A 19,611-nucleotide genomic window follows, 5' to 3' on the forward strand; every position below is an offset into this window, starting at 1 on the left:
ATAGGACCATCCACCTGCTAGATAGACAGAATACTGAAGTCAAGGTGACTGCACATGACCACATGTAGTAAACCTCTGAAGTTCTATCTCCACCTGCTGGTAGAGGGACATAACCCACAAGTCTCTGGATTGATCTGTGGGACGCTATGGAAATAAATTCACCTACATATTCAAAGGAGAACTAGAAACAGATTCATCTGGGCTTTAGTGGAAAGAGTTGTGAGAGTTGTCCACAGTATTACTGTCAATAATGTTTCTCTGTAAAATGTGTGTTTTGAAATGAGAATGTACAAAAAGACCTCACTTTAGGCCAATGCATGTAAAAGCCCAGGCTCAGCTTGAAGTATTAACCAAATGTTGACATTAAAGACATGCTACCTATCTCAGGTCAACCTAGAGAGGCTGATCCAGGCCTGCTCTTGCCCGAGTGCACACAAGGAATTATACAAGCAACTTTACAGAGTGAAACTCAAGCTACACCTTAACTCAGGCAATGTGGCAAAACCTATTCAGTCTACAAGTAGGTTGTGAGCCATTCAAGTTTACACGGATGAAAGATAATGTAGCCAGTAAGTTTGCAAAGCACAGCCTAATCTTTATTTCCAGATCACGGACAAACATTGTAAATAAATGACGTACAACAATTTCCCTCAGCTCAGTCCATCCATGTCCTCTCATCTGCTCACAAGGTTCAGCCACAAGACAGGTCTCTGCAAAATACCCGTTTATGTCCTCTTCCCCATACAACAGCTACATAGACAAATCAACTCCTAGAAATAATACTCTGATTTTCTGCTGAGCTACACAAGTCATACAATCTAGAGAAAAAGAAGAGGGACACGTAAAAACATTCTGTAAGTGTAAAATACAGTTATGGAAATCTAACCAGAGGTTAGGAAAAAAATAAAGTTATTTTTGTATGGATGCAGGCCCAGAAGGATTATGTCCAATCAGGAGATGGTGGTGGTGAAGGTGTCCGCACCTTAAGGAGCAAGTGGGCGTCCCACCTGGCAACGATGTCTGCCTTCTCACTTGGGCTCCAGTCAATGGTGTCCGGGTGCTTCTGTCGGATGTGCCTCTTGATTGCACTAAGTTTCAGAGTGACCAGGGTGCTCCCACATACCATGCAGATGAGACTATCACGGGTGGTAGTCAGGTCCATCAGGTATACCTGCCGCCACACCTCCAAATTCCGTGGTACCCGGACAACAGGGACACTCTTGGTGGCTGTGGGACTGTTATCCACTGTGTTATGGGAGACCTGGGAAATACCTGTGGGACTGTTATCCACTGTGTTTTGGGAGACCTGGGAAATACCTAGACCCAGAGACACCGCCAAATTCTGTGGGACCCGGCCAACAAGGACACCCCTGGTGACTGTGGGACTGTTACCCACTATGTTATAGGAGACCTGGGAAATACCTAGGCCCAGAGCCACAATCTTCACATTGCTACCTGCAGTAGAGGGCGCAGTATCACTCAAACAAAGTTCTTTTCCTACCGAGACAAATAAAAAATAAAATACAGTTAATGAACAGTAAGGACTGTGCATAATGACCAAGCATTCTTATGCCATGAAACAGCACAGACTACCCAAAAGGGTTCATGTTGCATTTCTGCCATGAAACAGAATATAATGGCAGGTAAAGACCACACTTTTCTTAATTATTGTGATGTCTCTTAAGCAAAGTTAAAGGCTAAATAAATAAGAAAATCAAAACTGAACCAGTGAATAAGTCCCATCCATAATTCCTGATTGAGTGCTCACAGGGATGGCGTCTAGAGTGCTGGTCAAATCTGTACTTGAAAGCTAATCAAGTTAGTTCGTTAAAAGTATCATATATAAATAACATTAACCTTGATGATTAGACTCAAGTTGTGTCATTAAGCTAGTAAGGACCATATAGAAAGCTCAAGTGGTCTTCTAACACATCCATTAATACATAGAAGGGTTGTGTGCACACTTGTAAACATTGTTCCCCCTGGAATGCAAAACCAAGCACTAACCAGGCTGCTGGACTAATGTCTCTGGATGTTTAATACAGCTTGTTTCCTCTATTTGGTCCTCAAAATCAATGGAAACTTCTATTTCGGCTGGTGCAGAATCATCAACCCAGTCTGTTTAAAAAAAAAAAAAAAAAAGAAAGAAAAAGATGGATAATTTTTCTTCTGCTTTACCTGCCGTTCAGTCCAGCAGCCATGCAGCAGGAAGAGCCAAGGGACATCGAGCCCGTTTATAATATTTCACTTGTAACACAGCACTAAATACCTTATGGTGGAGGCAGGAAAAACGTGGTATACTAAAGCAGAAATCTAGCAGTTACTGCTCTTTTTTGGGTTACAGCTAGCATTACCTAAAAATCCTTAGATCAAATTGTTATGCAGCACCCTTAACCTCCCCACTCAACTGATGTCACTGCAACATACCAAAAAAAAAAACAAAAGGCAAGCAATAGACATAATAAGCAGCGATAACATCACGTTCCAAACAAAATGTCTTTGCACAACCAGATAATGGAAAAAACAAAGTACTATGTGGAAATTAAAAAACAAACGAAAACATTAAAAGTTACCGGGCTGACGTCACAGCACACAAAATGGCCACCCTTACACACCCCTAAACTGGTGGTCTAAAGATTAGACGAAAGACAGCACCATTCAACGTTAAGCTAACATAAATTATATGCCCCCGCCAACCACCTTAAAAAAAGCAACTTTACCCGTGAAGTCTACAAGATCCTTTAAATTATCAACACTCAACCACAATGACGTCACCGGCAACAAAATGGCCGCCCCCGAGGCGCGTTTCCGAAGGAGGGGGAAGGAGGCATAAGCAAAAGCGAAATAAAGCGTCCGCGTATAGGCCGGGGCAGCGCGCGGCTCGCTTCGGAACCCCGTTTCCCATCTCACCAGGCTCGGGCGGTCTCTCCAGGGCCTGCTGGCGGCAGCTCATGGCTGCAGGAGTCGGGAACTGGCCGCCACTGCCGCTGCTACAGTGTCGGAGGAGACTTATTCCCGGGCCCCTAGGGCTCCGTCAGGGGCTCCCCAGGGGACGAGTTAAAGGCGCAGTGCCCAAAAAGATAAGGGGGAGGGGAAAGATGAATGCTAGATCAGAGAGTCGGGTGGCGGCGAGTATGTGAGACAATGAATTAGTCCAGGCAAGGCAAGTGGAAGGTGAAGAAGAGACTCATGCACGGAGCCTAATACGAGGGGCGGGGTAGTGAGGAAACAAAGCAGAGAGGAAGTGGGTAGGAAGCATGCACACAGAACAGCCAGGAATGAAGACTATTATATAAGCTCTTTGGGGAAGGCACCGCCCTCTTTTCTCCCTCCCCTTTAGTTTACCCAAGCATCGTGTTTCCTTCAGTGATGCGATCGTATAGTGGGCCGCACATATAAACTGCCCCTACTGGTAGAAGATTTTCAATTTTTGACAACATTAGAGGGCGTCCTACGGTGGGCTCTGAAGTTCGGAAATGTAAAATAATCTAATACCTCTCCACTCCACCCCTGTATCTCTTTTCACACTAGGGCTCTGATCATTCAAAGCAGGCATTTCTCCAATAGCGATGCATTTTCCAAGTGTTCACATTTTTTCAAATAGACAAGTTGAGCCGCCCCCACTTAGAGAAATCTTATTAATTTTAGTAATTAATACATGTTAAAATTCCCGATATAATAAATCGTTAAAATGCATGCACGTTGCGCTGTCTTCGCATTAGTATTTTCTTCTCTGTGCATATGCTACTCGACTGCCTTAAACTTGCATTAATCTTTCGTTCCCTGTAAACTCCTCTGCATTAATTTTTTTTGTCCGCTTTGGTTGCGCCCCCTCCTCTCCTTGGCAATGATTTTTTAACTCTTCCTTCATCTAATTCAAAATTAATTATTGAATACCGCTAGTATCCCCCCTTTCCAGAGTTCAGTGCGGTTTACAATCTAGGCGAGATAAATGCAAGGTATGAGATTAGATACCATTGATGTAATATTGCTTGCAATTATTTTTCTGCAGGCAGAGTGCTTCATTAATCTCACGTCCTCCGTTTATATTACTGTTCTTTCCCCCTGCATTCTTGTCACTATTGGTGTTCTATATTCATTACATCTGGTCTCCCACCCATCCATCCATCCATGCCATGCTTGTATTAATCTATCTTTCCCTACATGCACGCTTGTTTCGCCCTCCCGCGATCCCTTTAATATGTGTGGCTGAGACCGAACGTGGCTCATCTCCGGTCCCGGGCGCTGCGCCTTTAACTCGTCCCCTGGGGAGCCCCTGACGGAGCCCCAGGGGCCCGAGAATAAGTCTCCTCCGACACTGAAGGAGCAGTAACAGCGGCAGTCGCAGCAGTACCTGTGTGTGCGTCTTTCCGCCGGGCCCCGTCCGCACGCAGCGCCCCAGAGACCGCAGTTATGAGTCGCAGCAGCCGCGGCGCCTCGGAGGAGCCGCCCGAATCGGATCCAGCCGGCGTTAAGCTCGAGGAGACAGAGGAAGAGGGTGAGGTGAAAGCTGCAGGGCCCAGCTCGGCCTCCCCACCCAGGCCACCGCGCGGCTGCGGCTGGGGCCCGAGACAAAGGCGGCTCCATTGCTCGCGCGCCACCTATCGACCGTGAGCCAGGAGTGCGGCTTGACTGGGAGGGACAGGGAGAGGGGCGGGGACTAAGAGCCCGCGAGCTGCCGTCAGCCCCGCGCGCCTTAAAGGGAAGGCTTGGAGTTAAAGGTGCAGGCGCAAGAGATGGGAGGGTTAATGCGGCGAGTGCAGCGACTTGCCAAATGCAGCCTAGCAGATCGGAAGAAAAATGCGAAAAGCGCAGGGGTGCGGCGCAGCAGTACACAGAGTTACCAGCTCGGCTTAATAGAACGGGCGGCTGACTAGGAATAGGTACTGGTCATAATAGGTCTATACCGCACTGGGGTACATCTTGGTGTGCGCTTTGCAATCACGGTTTCTTCTACTTCTTTGTATTTGATTAATAGACTTGTAGTACAACATTAAAGGGACTACAATAAATAATAATCCAGTTGTGTGTTTGCTCCATTGCACGCGTAGCTATGTAGTTCTGATTTTCCCACTTTGATTTGTAGATCAAAACTACAAATCAATTGGTCAGAGGTGCCTGCTGAAAAGCTCCATGGTGCTCTTAAATCTGTCCTGAGGGAGGGTACCACAATGAATATGCATGTAATCAGTTTGTAATCATATATTTAAAGCACTTAGCTAAGAATGAAGCGCTAAGTGCTTTAAATATATGATTGGAAATTGGACCAACACGGCTATCACACCTCTCTACTCAATCAGTTTGTACATGCTACTGGGTCTCTAATGTATGCAGATCGATCACATATTTTATTTTAGATAGCCTGAAAATGCTTCTGGCTGTGTGATCCCCAGGACAGGTTTGGGAAGCCCATTGACCGTTTCAGTTGTCACCCTGTTGACCAACTTTATGTGTTGTACTGATATCTGAAGCAGTGATTCCCAGTTCTCTGGACACCCCCAGTCAGTTGAGTTTATAGGCTATCTACAATGAAATATATTACATACCATGGGGCACTACATTCAAATATCACTGTGATTAGCCTGAGCACCAGGAGAGCAGGTTGGGTTCATAGAACAGTCTGAAATGGGAAACGGCAGGTGTGGTGATGGTGGCTTTGAGTTATAGGAGATCTAGTAGTCTGTCCACAACTCTGTTGGATAACATCACTGGTATGTGGCTGACTCATCCTGCTTGCCTATGGAGAATCAGTGTCCCAAGGAACAAGCTCCCTGTTCTGGAGAAAAGACAAGATTGGGAAATAAAGATGTTTAAATGTCTTCCAAGTTAAATGTACAGGGGACAGGCCTCTTTCATTGGAAATGAGGCTCTGGGATGAAGCGTCATTGGATAAAGACCAAAAAAAAGGTAGAAATAATCTAAGGAAACATTCCTTTACGGAAGGATTTCGCCAATGAATATGCATGAAAGATGTTTGCATATACTGGATCTCCAATGTATACAGACATTTCTTGTATATTCAGAGTAGTTCACGGTTAACAAGTAATTTGCGTGCTTGTTAACTGCAAAATGCAGAAAGGGATTTAGTGATGAAAATAACTCATGCAGTAGACATTAACACACGGCATATTAAAATGCATGGTAAATAAGCTATTAGCAAATTTGCAGCAATGCAGAGAAGTACATAAGTAATGCCATACTGGGAAAAGACCAAGGGTCCATCGAGCCCAGCATCCTGTCCACGACAGCGGCCAATCCAGGCCAAGGGCACCTGGCAAGCTTCCCAAATGTACAAACATTCTATACATGTTATTCCTGGATTTGTGGATTTTTCCCAAGTCCATTTAGTAGTGGTTTATGGACTTGTCCTTTAGGAAACTGTCCAACCCCTTTTTAAACTCTGCTAAGCTAACCGCCTTCACCACTTTCTCCAGCAACGAATTCCAGAGTTTAATTATATGTTGGGTGAATAAAAATTTTCTCCGATTTGTTTTAAATTTACTACACTGTAGTTTCATCGCATGCCCCCTAGTCCTAGTATTTTTGGAAAGCGTGAACAGATGCTTCACATCCACCTGTTCCACTCCACTCATTATTTTATATACCTCTATCATGTCTCCCCTCAGCCGTCTCTTCTCCAAGCTGAATAGCCCTAGCCTCCTTAATCTTTCTTCATAGGGAAGTCGTCCCATCCCCGCTATCATTTTAGTCGCCCTTTGCTGCACCTTTTCCAATTCTACTATATCTTTCTTGAGATGCGGCGACCAGAATTGAACACAATACTCAAGGTGCGGTCGCACCATGGAGCAATACAATGGCATTAAAACATCCTCTCACCTGTTTTCCATACCTTTCCTAATAATACCCAACATTCTATTCGCTTTCCTAGCCGCAGCAGTACACTGAGCAGAAGGTTTCAGTGTATTATCGACGACGACGACGACATCCAGATCCCTTTCTTGGTCCGCAACTCCTAACGTGGAACCTTGCATGATGTAGCTATAATTCGGGTTCTTTTTTCCCACATGCATCACCTTGCACTTGCTCACATTAAACGTCATCTGCCATTTAGCCGCCCAGTCTCCCAGTCTCGTAAGGTCCTCTTGTAATTTTTCACAATCCTGTCGCGATTTAACAACTTTGAATAACTTTGTGTCATCAGCAAATTTAATTACCTCGCTAGTTACTCCCATCTCTAAATCATTTATAAATATATTAAAAAGCAGCGGTCCTAGCACAGACCCCTGAGGAACCCCACTAACTACCCTTCTCCATTGTGAATACTGCCCATTTAACCCCACTCTCTGTTTCCTATCCTTCAACCAGTTTTTAATCCACAATAGGACATTTCCTCCTATCCCATGACCCTCCAATTTCCTCTGTAGCCTTTCATGAGGTACCTTGTCAAATGCCTTTTGGAAACTAATAACCTGTATGCTGTTGTCTGCAGTTTGAGAAATTTAGTCAGATCTAAGGCAGCATAGAAGGGTGATGGAGAGCTCTGTACTCCCAGTAGCTTTCTACATTGTTCCCTGGTAGTGTAGTGAACCTCCCTTCACCCCTAAACCAATCTGACCCCCTTCCCGCCCCCCCAACATAATGTAATAGCCCCAGTAGTCTAGTGGCCGCCTCCCTCTCGTCTGTCCATCCCTCCAACCCCAAACATTACACATCCCTGGTAGTCTAACCCAACCCCCTGTCCCCGATTTAGTAAAAAACTCATATCTAGCAGAACCCTGACCCCTCCCCAAGCCTCCCCTAAAACACCTAGACCTGTACCTCAAAGAGACAGGAGTGATGCCTCTGGTGCCACCATCTTGAAAAATGTCGTCATTCGGCCCTCTGTGGTACATCCTGGGTGCACTGGTTGGGGTCAGTTTGCCATATATTGGAATTGTTCAAGATGGTACTGCTCCTGCCTCTTTTGAGGTATGAGTCTGGGGAGGGTTGGGGTGCCACTAGACACTAGGGACATCTTTTTTCTTTTTCTAAATTGGGGACAGGATTGGGTTGGGAGGGAGCCACTAGACTACCAGGGATGTGTAATTTTGGGGGGTGGGGTTTCTTTTTTTTCTAAATCAGAGACAATGTTGGATGGGGAGGGGGCCACTACACAACCAGGGATGAGTAATGTTGGGGGGGGGGATTTCTTTTTTGTAAGTTGGGGATGGGAGGAGTCAAGTCTGGAAAAAGGAAGGAGGGAAAAGGGCCATTAGATTCCCAGGGATGTATAATGTTGGGGGGCTGATAGATGGAAGGAGGGAGGTGGGCCACTAGAATACTGGGGCTTTTAGCAGTGGTGCCAGGTCAGGGGGGGGGGGGGGAAGATTGAGGCCAAGTGCAGACCTGCAGGGAACTTCTTTTTCATTGGCAGAAAAGGTGACATTCTATAATGAGCTGTGGATTTGCATGCTGATTACATATAGCATAACAGCGGGAATTTTTTGAGTTAATTTTGTGGTAGAACCAGCACACTGAGCCAGCCCTACTGTGTTTTTTCTATGTGGGCCTATCACTGTGGTAAAGCTGAAACTAGGTATGCCTCCAGTTGAGGATTGTGAAGTACTGGAGTAAGTGATGCATTAAATAGCTCAGTGTGCAGCGGCAGCCAAAAAGCAAACAGGATGCTAGGAATTATTAGGAAAGGGATGGGAAATAAGACCAGGAATACTATAATACCTCTATTGCTCCATAGTACGACCTGACCTTGAGCATTGCGTTCAATTCTGGTCACCGTATCTCAAAAAAGATTTAACAGAATTAGAAAAGGTTCAAAGAAGAGGGACCAGAATGATAAAGGGGATGGAACTCCTACCATATGAAGAAAAGCTAAAGTGGTTAGGACTCTTCAGCTTGGAAAAGAGATGGATGAGGGGAGATATGATTGAGGTCTACAAAATCCTGAGTGGTGTAGAATGAGTGAGTAGAAGTGAATCTATTTTTTACTCTTTCAGAAAGTACAAAGACTAGGAGACACTCAATGAAGTTACATGGAAATACTTTAAAAGTAAATAGGAGGAAATATTTTTCACTCATCAAATAGTTAAGCTCTGGAACTCGTAGCCAGAGAATGTGGTAACAGCGTTAGTGTATTTGGGTTTAAAAAAAAAGTTTGGCCAAGTTCCTGGAGGAAAGGTTCATAGTTTGCTACTGAGACAGACATGAGGAAGCCACTGCTTGCCCTCAGATTGGTAACATGGAATGCTGCTACTATTTGGGTTTCTGCCAGGTACTTGTGACCTGAATTGGCCACTGTTGGAAACAGGATACTGGGCTAGATGGACCATTGGTCTGACCCACTATGGCTATTGTGTTCCGCTTCTCTGTGGAGACAATAGAAACAAGGAATGTATCGGAATTTAAGAAAATATGGGACGAGCACAGAGGATCTCTGAAGGAGAGAAAGGGATTGTGGAATTGAGTAGTTGGTTGAGAAACACTGCTGCAGGATATCTACAATGAATATGCATGCGAGAGATTTGCATGCACTGCCTCCTCAGTATGCAAATCTCTCAAACATAGAGAATCTCTAATTAGAAAATGGTATAAAAAAAAACCAACTACACTTAAATGGCTGCATGTGTGTCGATGTTTTGAGTGACGCTTAGATGGTCATTCTGGCTGTGATGAACTAGGGTCGGTGTCAGGCAGACTTGTACGGTCTGTGTCTTGTATATGGCAATCTGATTGGAAAGGGCTTTGACAACAACTTCAGTGGTTGGAACCTGAGGACAGTGCTGGGCAGACTTTTACAGTATGTGTCCCGCAAATGACAAGATGGATAGGCTGGGGTGGGTTTTGACAGCAGCTCCAGTAGTTGGAATGTAAGGACAGGGCCAGGCGGACTTCTATAGTTTATGTCCCAGAAAGACCATCACATTCACTGATGATTTAATCATGAATTGATAATGAGTGTGATAGTTGGGCAGAGTGGATGAACCGTTCAGGTTTTTATCTGCCATCACTTTGTCTTGTCTGGAAAGAAAGTGAGCCCTTAGGTCCTGCAAGGCCCCGAAAGACCTCAGAGGACAGCCGTGCAACCCCAAGTCTTCACCAGCGGCGACCGCCGTTCACCGGGGGTAGAGCCCCCAGCTGCAGGCGGCCAACGGGACTTCCGGAACTGCGGGGTTGACGAACTAACCCAGTACCGAACCGGGAGCGGGGAGGGCAGGAGGAAATCAGAGTAGTCCAACAACAGGCCACAGGTCAGGACAGGCGGCCGTCAGAGACGTCCAAAAACAGGCAACAGGTCAGGGCAGGCAGCTTACAGCGTCGTCCAAAAACAGGCAACAGGTCAGGGCAGGCAGCTAACAGAGTTGTCCAGAAACAGTCCAAAGGTCAAACCAGGAGAGCAAGGGAGCGCACAGAAAACAGGAACACACAAAGACTGGCCTTGGGAAACAGAACCTGAAGCAACGTCCTGTTTCAGCCCCGCTCCTTAAATACTGTCAGCATTCAACCGCCCAGCCCCAGCCGACATGGCCGGCCAATCGGAACCCGGCTACTGAAGAAATCCCTCTGGTTGGTTCCGTCCGGCCTCCCAGGCGGGGCTACAGCACCGGCATCCCAGTCTGGTTCCTCTGAGGCGGAGCTTCGGGTTCCCGCGCCCGAATGTGGAGAAGACGCCGGCCATCGCGTCTCAGCACCATCCTCCGTGCTGGCGCGAGCACAGACCCTATAGCCGGCGACCGAGAGCCCAGAAGCCGCGATCGCCGGCCCACGGGCTCGGCCCCGGACAAGGTGGCCATCGCCGCGGCGAGCCCCGGCTCTCAGCCGCAGCCTCAAGAAGGCCGGCCATCGCCGTAATGGACACTGGCTCGGCCCTGACTGCACCCGGAACCGGCGCCCATCCGTGAAACCGTCGAGTAAGCCTTCTCTGGCTGCGGGTCCTCCCAGCCCTTGCTTCCCGCAGAGGAGCAGCCGGAGGGAGCGAGGGATGTGACACACTTATTATGTTACTATGTTACCATATTGATTGTGGATATCCTGGAAATCTGACTGGCAGGGTGTGCCCCGAAGACTGAGTTAAGAAGCACTGATGCGTAGGCTGGATAAACCATGTGTTCTTATGTGGTTGGAGGCAGCACTGACCACATAGTTGCTTGTTTTTTGTAATCGGTTCAGTTATACAGAATAACTTGAATTGTTGATCAATAAGAGGTCCTTTTACTAAGGCGCGCTAATGGATTTAGTGTGTGCTAAATGACATGATACCCATTATATTCCTATGGGCGTCTTATCACTTAGTATGCGCTAAATCTGTTAGCACACCTTAGTAAAAGGACCCCTGAATGTTCAACAGTATCCATTTAAATGGTGCTTCACAAATAGTAGGTATAAAGTTAAACAAATTTTGTCAACAGCACCACAGAAATGGATATGTGATTGGCTCAGCTGAAAATGGACCTCGTGGTCGTCTTCTGCCTTCACATTCTGTTTCTAAACCAGTATATAAGAAATAAAATACAATAAATACAGTGATGCAAAACTAAAACTGGATCAGCGTGTCAGAGCTACCAAGTTACTCCATTCCAGGAGGGAGATTTTAGGCCAGTTCTGACAAGACCATCATGTTGAATTATGGGATCTGGAGCGTGATCTCAGTGGGTAGAAACAGGGACCATAAATCCTACACTACTTGTCAAAAAGTTTCCCTCCTAGAACTGGGTAATTTGGGAACTCTTATCATCTCCATTTCACCTACGGTTCTAGCTGTAGGGGTTTAAGGTAACTAATTCTTTGATTATAGCTTCTATTAAGCTTATTTTTTTTAACAGTGCCTTTTGTAATTGGACCACTTGGCCCAAAGAGATGAAACCAGTTGGGGGGGGGGGGGGGGGAGGAAGGCGTGAACACTGAGGTGGCTTGGCTGCTTTGAGATCCCAAGCCCCTGTGGTAGCCCTGACTGTTGCAAAGCTAAATCATGGTGCAGTCCTGCCTCCTTTCACTGGAAGGACGCATAAGACATTTTATTTATTCATTTAGATTTTGCTCACACCTTTTTCAGTAGTAGCTCAAGGTGAGTTACATTCAGGTACTCTGGATATTTCTGTGTCCCAGGAGGGCTCACAATCTTAAGTTTGTACCTGAGGCAATGGAGGGTTAAGTGACTTGGCCACGATCACAAGGAGCAGCAGTGGGATTTGAACCGGCCACCTCTGGATTGCACAACTGGTGCTCTAACCACTAGGCCACTCCTCCACTCCACATTGACACACTTCTGCTGACTAGCATGTGAGTTTATGCGTTCAGGGTCAGTGTTAGACATACTGTCCCATCTTCAGCTTCGGGCACACTTGGGGCCCAGGGTAAATGCCCTGGTCACACTTTACTAAAGCTGGCCCAGCATGCATTAGGACATCAGTGGAGGAGGGAAGAGATGACAGTAGAGAGAAAAAAGCCTGGTTGAAGAAAGGAAACACTTGGGTGTGAATGAATTGGGGAGGACAAGGCACCAGTGAGCATGGGGTGGGGGAATGAAAGAAAAGCACTATTGTATTTGGCGGGGGGGGGGGGGGGGTGAAAAGGTGAGAAAGGAGGCACCATTGTGTGTGTGTTTGGGGAGGAGAGTCAGGGAGTGGCACCAGTGGGCAGGGGAATGGAGGAAAGAATAAAGCATCACTGGTTTCCATGTCTCTCTTCTTTCTGATGTAATAGTTTACATTACTGCCCATTGGTACATTTTTCTTTCTCCTCTCTGCCCCCCTCTGCACTTTGGTTTTTTCCTAGGTATGACAGTGGAAGAGAAGGTGCAAAGCAAAATTGGAATTAGGGGAGGACCGATAGAATTTCAACTCAAGGGTAACTAAAAACCAGTTGTTATTAGTCAGACTTGACTGACGCAGATCTGGAATTGTATTGGTCCTCCCCTACTTTCTTTTTTGCTTAGTGGAAGGGAAGATCCCATTGGGTAAGAGGCGGCTCTCTGCTGGCAGGAGGGAAGATTGCACCATAGTGAGGCTCTGGTTTTAACAAGCAGCATTTGCCCTGGACAGCCCTGCATCTGAGTACAGATAATTTATTTTTTTAGAAAGCAAACCGACTGCTTTTTGTTGTTCCTCTCAACAGGGGAAGAAGAGCTGTTGTTGGATGCCAGCGGCTTGTCCTGCTCCCAGGGAAGTGGCAGTCGGGACAGTGATCTCCTCCCAAGTCAAGAACTTTCCTGGAGCTCTCAGGATAGCAGCAGCAGCCTGGGACCCACTGGGGATGGGGGACTGTTGCTGCTACAGCCTGCTACAGGGCGGCGGCATGGAGACCACTGCGAGGACCGTGCTTCCCGGCCTGGGAAAAGCCGCATCCCTGGTCGGGACCACCGGCGTTACTACCACAGCCACTGGCGTATGGAGTACCTGATGGATTTTGATCCCCGCTGCCACGGAATGATCTGCATGGTGTGTGGTAGCTCGCTGGCCACACTGAAGCTCAGTACCATCAAGAGGCACATCCGCCAGAAGCACCCCTACTCTGTCAACTGGTCTGTGAAGGAGAAGGAGGTTATTATTAATAGCTGGGATGCCCACTTGTCCATGGAAACCCCACCACCCGGGAGCAAGGAAGCAAATGTCCTAGCAGATGGGCTGCAAGGGGACTCAGGTATGATTTTCTACCATGGCATCACATGACTTCTACCTCCACAACTCACCACTTTGAGAAACTGGCTTCTGCCCTTCCTGGTTTCTCTGGTTACTCTTATGGTTTGGGCATTTTTTTCTCCCCCTTCCTAGGAGGTGCTACAGGATAATGCCTCCGATTAATAGATTAGTTTTGGTTTACTGGGGAGAAGGGTGAAACAGAAATCAGCATTGTTAACCTGAGGAGCACAAGCCAGAGTTTAGAACCAAACCCAGGCTTTTAGTTGGCAGAGGAGTTTGTGTCCCCGTGTCCCACCCTTCATTTGGTTCCCTTTATAAAGTCCTCTGGGCTTGGTTACCACTAACAAGCTTCTGTTGCACTTTCAGAGGGTTTCGGATTACCTGCAGTGCGGCGAAGACGGAGGAGGCTTGCTCCCATTAGCAAACGCCTGCGGCAAACCAAGGGGCCTCAAGACACCAAGAACCTGGAGCAGTACCTGAACGAGTCCCTGCAGAGCTGGTTCCGGGTGGAGTTTCTGATGGACTATGACAGTCAAAAGAACAAACTCTTTTGTATGCTGTGTGGCAACGTGTTGCCCACACTGAGTCTGGACGACATAAAGCAGCACGTGCTGGAGGCCCACCCTACCTCCCTGAGCTTCACTGAGGAGGAGAAATGCTGCATCTTGGGGGCCTGGAATACCAAGACGATGCTGGAGGAGGTGCAACGGGCTGAGCAGGAGCAAGAGCTGCAGGAGCAGCAGCAGCTACAGGAGCAGCAAGAGCAGCAGCTGCGGGAGCAGCAGCTGCGGGAGCAGCAAGAGCAGCAGCTGCGGGAGCAGCAAGAGCGGGAGCTGCAGGAGCAGAAGCAGCAGGAGCAACAGCTGCGGGAGCAGAAGCAGCGGGAGCAACAGCTGCGAGAAGAAAAGCTACGGGAAGAAAAGCTATTGGAGCAAAAACTGCAGGAACCACAGCTGCGGGAGGAAAAGCTGCAGGAACAGCAGCCACAGGAGCAGCAGCTGCAGGAGCAAGAGCTGAAAGCGGTGGCAGTACAGGAGCCACCCAGAATTCTGGCAGTTTATAAAGGTGGGTGCCTTCTTTTGTTTCCTTTTCACTTTCCTGGATTTCTTTGTGTCTCCTGTCTCAGATGTTGTGGGTCATACATCAGATGGTTAACAGATGTTATTAGTGTACTGTATAATCTTGCATAAGGAGGTACCCTATTCTATTCCACAGCACAGAGGCCGCTATACTGAAGAACAGGCCCCCGTCTTCCTTCCTACAAGGCACATGAATTTTCTATGTTTCTCTCTGGCTCTGTCCCTCACAGTTGAGAACCCTGCCCCTGCATCAACCACAGCTGTGTCTCCTGTCCCAGACTCCCAGGAGCTGAACGGTATAGAGTTGGATGGATCCATGGTGAAACCAGAGGAGGAAGTGGCGCCTCTCTGCAGCGTTCCAGAAATGGCAACCAGCAAGGGTCTTGCCAATGTGCAGGGCGGCCCAGAGAGCCTTCCCTGGGAAGGGGATGAGGATGCAGACTCTGGGCTGGGCAGCGGTCATGGGCGTGGCCGAGACCACCGGCGCTACTACCAAGAGCGCTGGCGCATGGAATACCTGATGGATTACAACTGTTTGCGCCATGGACTAATCTGCATGGTGTGTGGGAGCTCCCTGGCCACCCTAAAAATGAGCACTATCAAGCGACACATCAAGCAGAAACACCCAGACACCAGCTTCCTCAACGACCAGGAAAAGATCCTTATTGTGCAGGAGTGGAACCAGAAAATCGCCCAGCTGGTGGGCATGGGGGCCATCTTCCCAGAAGCTTCGGAGTCCTTCATTGCTGCAAATGGCATGCAGGGTAAGGGGGGGATAAAGCCTGGGGCCGAGTGTGCTTGTCCCGATTTTCTACACCCCTCTATCGGGCAGGCTCTCTCGGGCGATATCCTTTCTCCCCCCCCCCCCCCCCCCCCCCCCCCAAAAAAAAAAAAAAAAACAAACAAACCTTCAACTAGCATTGGTATGGGCCATGGGTATTTCCTGTTGAGTACTATGAATCGCAAGCTAACCACTGAGAAGGTGGCAGCTGGGGATCCTTCCTATAGCAGAATGGTCTCCTGCTGTTGCTATTTTCTTGTGAAGACCTAGGACTTCATTTTTTGTTTTGTTTATTGTCTATTTACAAAGACATTAATACGATAGACATGCTCGAAAGGGGAGTCACCAAAATGGTGCATAGACTGCACCAGAAGTCATATAGAAGTAGACTAGGGGAGCCCAAGCTGTACTTCTTAAAAGAAAGAGGGAAAAGGGGAGATACGATCTAAACATTGATATTCAGCAGGTTTAATAAGGTACCAGAGATGAAACATTGAAGGGAGGGGAACTCTAAAAGAATGTGAAAAAATATTTTGTCACTGGGAGGTTGGTGGACACCTGGAACATATACCCAGCGGAGGTTACAGAAGCCAGAGCTGTAATTCAAGCATGGGATAGACACACAGGAGGAGGGAGGAAGAAGAAAACCTGTGACAGCACAGTAGGGAGCTACAGAAGGGTATTGGGTGGACCAGGTGGTCCTTTTCTGACCACATATTTTATGATTAAAAGAAGTGTATGTTTTGTTCCTTTTTGCAAGAGGTTTTGTGCTGGGTTTCACCCCACTGTGTCATAGCTTTATATGATGGATGGATGTTTTCCAACTGCCTATCTGGCAGTGGCTTCAACTTTGAGGACAAAATTGTAATTCTCTTTTTTTTCCTCTCTTTTTCCCTGCTCTTTCCTCCCCACCCCATTCCTCTTTCCAGTTGAGCCTTTGGCTAATGCTTCCCCAGATCCCCCTGTGGCCCCACCACCAACACAGGAAGCAGAAGCAGCACCAGCACCACAGAGCTGTCATGCGGGTTGGGAGCATGGTGTGGACTTGGTCTCATGGGAAATGAGTCTGGGAGGCCGACGGGGCAGAGGCCGGGGCCAGCGCCGTTACTTCCAGGAGCGCTGGCGGATGGTGCACCTGGTGGATCAGAATGAATCGCGAAATGGGTTGGTTTGCATGGTCTGTGGTGTGGATCTGCCTGCCATGAAGCTAAGTGTCATCAAAGCCCACGTGCAGGAAAGTCACCCAGACTCTGCCTTCCTCAGTCCACAGGAGAAAGCCGCTGTGGTGGAGAAATGGGTCAACAAACTTGCCCAGCTCGATATGCCTGACTTGGAGGCTCCTAGTGCTGAAATTGAGATGGAAGGTAAGTGATGGGAGTCATGGTGCAAATTTCTGTCTAACATGTTTGAAAGAAATGAAGTTGTGTGTGTGCAGCAGCCTGAGTACCTGGCAAGGGCGTAGCCAGACCTCGGTGGGAGGGGGGCCAGAGCCCGAGGTGGGGGGGCACTGTTTAACCGCCGACCCCCGCCGCTTTGGACCACAACCGCAAACCCCCCCTGCCCTGCTGCCACATCAGGTACCTTGTTTGCTGGCAGGGGTCCCCAATCCCCGCCAGCCGAAGAGTCTTCAGCGCCGGTCGACTCCGGCGCCTTCGTTGTGGGATCATCTGTTTCTGACGCCTTACGTCCTGCACCATGCATGTAATCCCACAACGAAGGCGCCGGAGTCGACCGGCGCTGAAGAAAACTATTCGGCTGGCAGGGATTGGGGACCCCTGCCAGCAAACAAGGTAGATTGTAAGCTCTTTGAGCAGGGACTGTCTCTCTTTGTTAAATTGTACAGCGCTGCGTAACCCTAGTAGCGCTCTAGAAATGTTAAGTAGTAGTAGTACCTGATGCGGCGGGGGGGGGGGGAGGTCAAATGTAGAGGGGGCCAGGGCGTAACCTGTGGGGGCCCATGACCCCGTGGCCAACGTAGCTATGCCCCTGGTACCTGGGGAGGTAGATTTCATTCCCACTGCAGGCCCTTTGACTCTGGGCAAGTCACTTAACCCTCTATAAGTATCTGTATATAATACGTAAACCGCTTTGATTGTAAACACAGAAATTTCAGTATATCAAATCCCATACCCTTCTCCTGTGTGTATATGTCTCCACAGCAGGGGTGAAAACAGAGTTGCATAGCTGTAATAGATGTTCTCCATGGACAGATCACTCTTTTAGCTACACAAGTAGTGATGTCATGGTGATGGAGCTGATCAGGCTGGATGTGTGGGTGTTCCCACCTACTGTACCCTACTGTATGTAAAGTAGCTCATTAGTTCATCATCAAGCTCACTTCAACTGTGGGTTGGAAGGGAGGGTATGTGTGGCTGAAAGATTCATCCACAGAGAACAACCATTACAGGTATGCATCCTTTGTTTTCTCCATGGACAGCGGATCTTTGAGCCACACAAGTGGTGACTCCCAAGCTGAAGGTTGCAGAGATAATAACAGTCATACTACATGCAACTCTTAAGTTCTGCAACCTGCACTTATATTGGAGGAGGGGGATTGAAGCATTAATCTAGAGAGTGGAGTGCTGTCTGCCCAAATATTGAGTCCATATGAGATGAATGGTCCAGGAAATATTGCTTTACAAAGGCATGTATGTTGGACCAGCCCTACAAATGTCTTGTGGCGAGGCTCTTTGCAGATGTATTTGTGTAGTAGCCATGAATTGTAGACAGTGAGCTGTAGCTCTAGGAATGACCTTAGTGAGGTCACTGATCGCAGTAGTAGTCAGCTATCCAGTTGGATAAGGTCCGCTTTGTCACTGGAGGTTGAGATCTTTTAGGGTCAAAAGAAATGAAGAGCTGAAACTGTCTCTGTAATGATCTAGTTATGTCCAAATAACACTGGATGCCTCTTTTGCAGTCTACATGAGTTTCTTGTGTTCATTGTGGTGAGAAGGAGGATAAAATACCAGTAGGACAATCGGCTGGTTAAGATGGAACTCCGATACCAGCTTAGGCAGGAATTTGGGGCATGCGCAAAGTAAAACTTTTCAATTTAATAACTGCATGTAAGGAGGATAATAAACTAATGCTTGGATCTTGCTTATTCTCTGCACAGAGGTAATTTCTAACAGGAATACTGTTTTCCATGTCAAATATTTTAAAGGAATGGTGGAGAATGGCTTGAAAGTTGAAGATGTCAACTGGTGCAGAACTGAATTAAGGTCCCATGCTGGAGTAGGAAGTCTAATGGGTGGTTTCAAATATATTAGGTCTTTTAGGAATCTTCTTGTTATATTATGCTTTGCCAGTGGAACATCTTCAATGAAGTCATGAAACATTGAAAGTGCTACAAGATGCTCTCTGACTGAAGATGTGGCTAAGCCTGAATTGGAGTGGTTAAAGGAGGTAGTCTAAAACGGTTGATAGGAAAATTTGTATGGATTAGGTTTTTATATATCACACCAGTGTTCAAAGTGTTGCAATTGAAGTGCTTATGCTTTTTTTTTTTTTTTTGTGGCGTCCTTTCACACAGCTAAATCACTTCTATCACTCCCTGAGACAACTGGGGACCATCTATGGTGGTGATTCTAGCAGCCAAGCACTCAGATTGAGAGATGGAAGTTCTGGGTGAACCAAGGTCTCGTTGTTTTGAGTGCTGAAATCTTCCTCTTGAGGAAGGAGTATCGGTGGATGACTTCCCAGTCTGCCTAAAATCGGGTATCACAGTTGTCTTGGCCAGTCTGGTGCCAGAAGAAACTTTCACACTTTTTTTCTGTAGCTTTCATATTCTGCAAATCATAGGGAATGGGAGAAATGCATACAGTAGCCCTTAATTTCAAGTGATTGTAAAGGCGTGTGCTGCTAGTCTGTTTGGCGCTGGTAACTTGGAGCAAAATAGAGGACATTTTGCATTGGTTTGCATTACAAACAAATTGATCCAAGGAGTACCCCACTTTTGAAAGAGTTGTTGAATGTGATCTTCAGAGACCACTTGGGTGGTGTCTTGTTTGAAGATTCTCGTGAGCCCTTGGGTCCTGCTGGAGGGCGGAGGTGTATGGAACCGCAGTCCTCCAAAGGACAGCCGACCAACCCCCAGACTTCACCCGTGGCGGCCGCCATTCACCAGGAGTTGAGCTGCCAGCTGCAGGCGGCCAATGGG

The 19,611-nt window shown here is 47.5% G+C and overlaps 2 protein-coding genes across 2 annotated transcripts in view; one reads left to right on the forward strand and one right to left on the reverse strand.

Annotated features, from left to right (window-relative positions):
* Nucleotides 1-570: 570 nt before the first annotated feature.
* On the reverse strand, nucleotides 571-4,313 carry LOC115479627. The gene is made up of 3 exons (XM_030217674.1): nucleotides 2,911-4,313; nucleotides 2,008-2,118; nucleotides 571-1,497 (listed from the first exon to the last, which is right to left on the reverse strand). The coding sequence occupies exons 1-3, from the start codon at nucleotides 2,951-2,953 to the stop codon at nucleotides 941-943; spliced, it is 711 nt and encodes a 236-aa protein (XP_030073534.1). The 5' UTR covers nucleotides 2,954-4,313; the 3' UTR covers nucleotides 571-940.
* Nucleotides 4,314-4,354: 41 nt separating this feature from the next.
* LOC115479628 (uncharacterized protein C11orf95-like) overlaps nucleotides 4,355-19,611 on the forward strand; it is a 61,262-nt gene continuing 46,005 nt past the window's right edge. The window contains exons 1-6 of the mRNA XM_030217675.1: nucleotides 4,355-4,498; nucleotides 13,069-13,593; nucleotides 13,959-14,313; nucleotides 14,563-14,657; nucleotides 14,902-15,435; nucleotides 16,382-16,816. Of these exons, the coding sequence (XP_030073535.1) occupies nucleotides 4,414-4,498; nucleotides 13,069-13,593; nucleotides 13,959-14,313; nucleotides 14,563-14,657; nucleotides 14,902-15,435; nucleotides 16,382-16,816 (2,029 nt within the window). The 5' untranslated portion in view covers nucleotides 4,355-4,413. The remainder of the gene's footprint in view (nucleotides 4,499-13,068; nucleotides 13,594-13,958; nucleotides 14,314-14,562; nucleotides 14,658-14,901; nucleotides 15,436-16,381; nucleotides 16,817-19,611) is intronic.

This window comes from Microcaecilia unicolor, chromosome 11, assembly GCF_901765095.1.
Source record: "Microcaecilia unicolor chromosome 11, aMicUni1.1, whole genome shotgun sequence".
NCBI classification, from domain to species: Eukaryota; Metazoa; Chordata; class Amphibia; order Gymnophiona; family Siphonopidae; genus Microcaecilia; species Microcaecilia unicolor.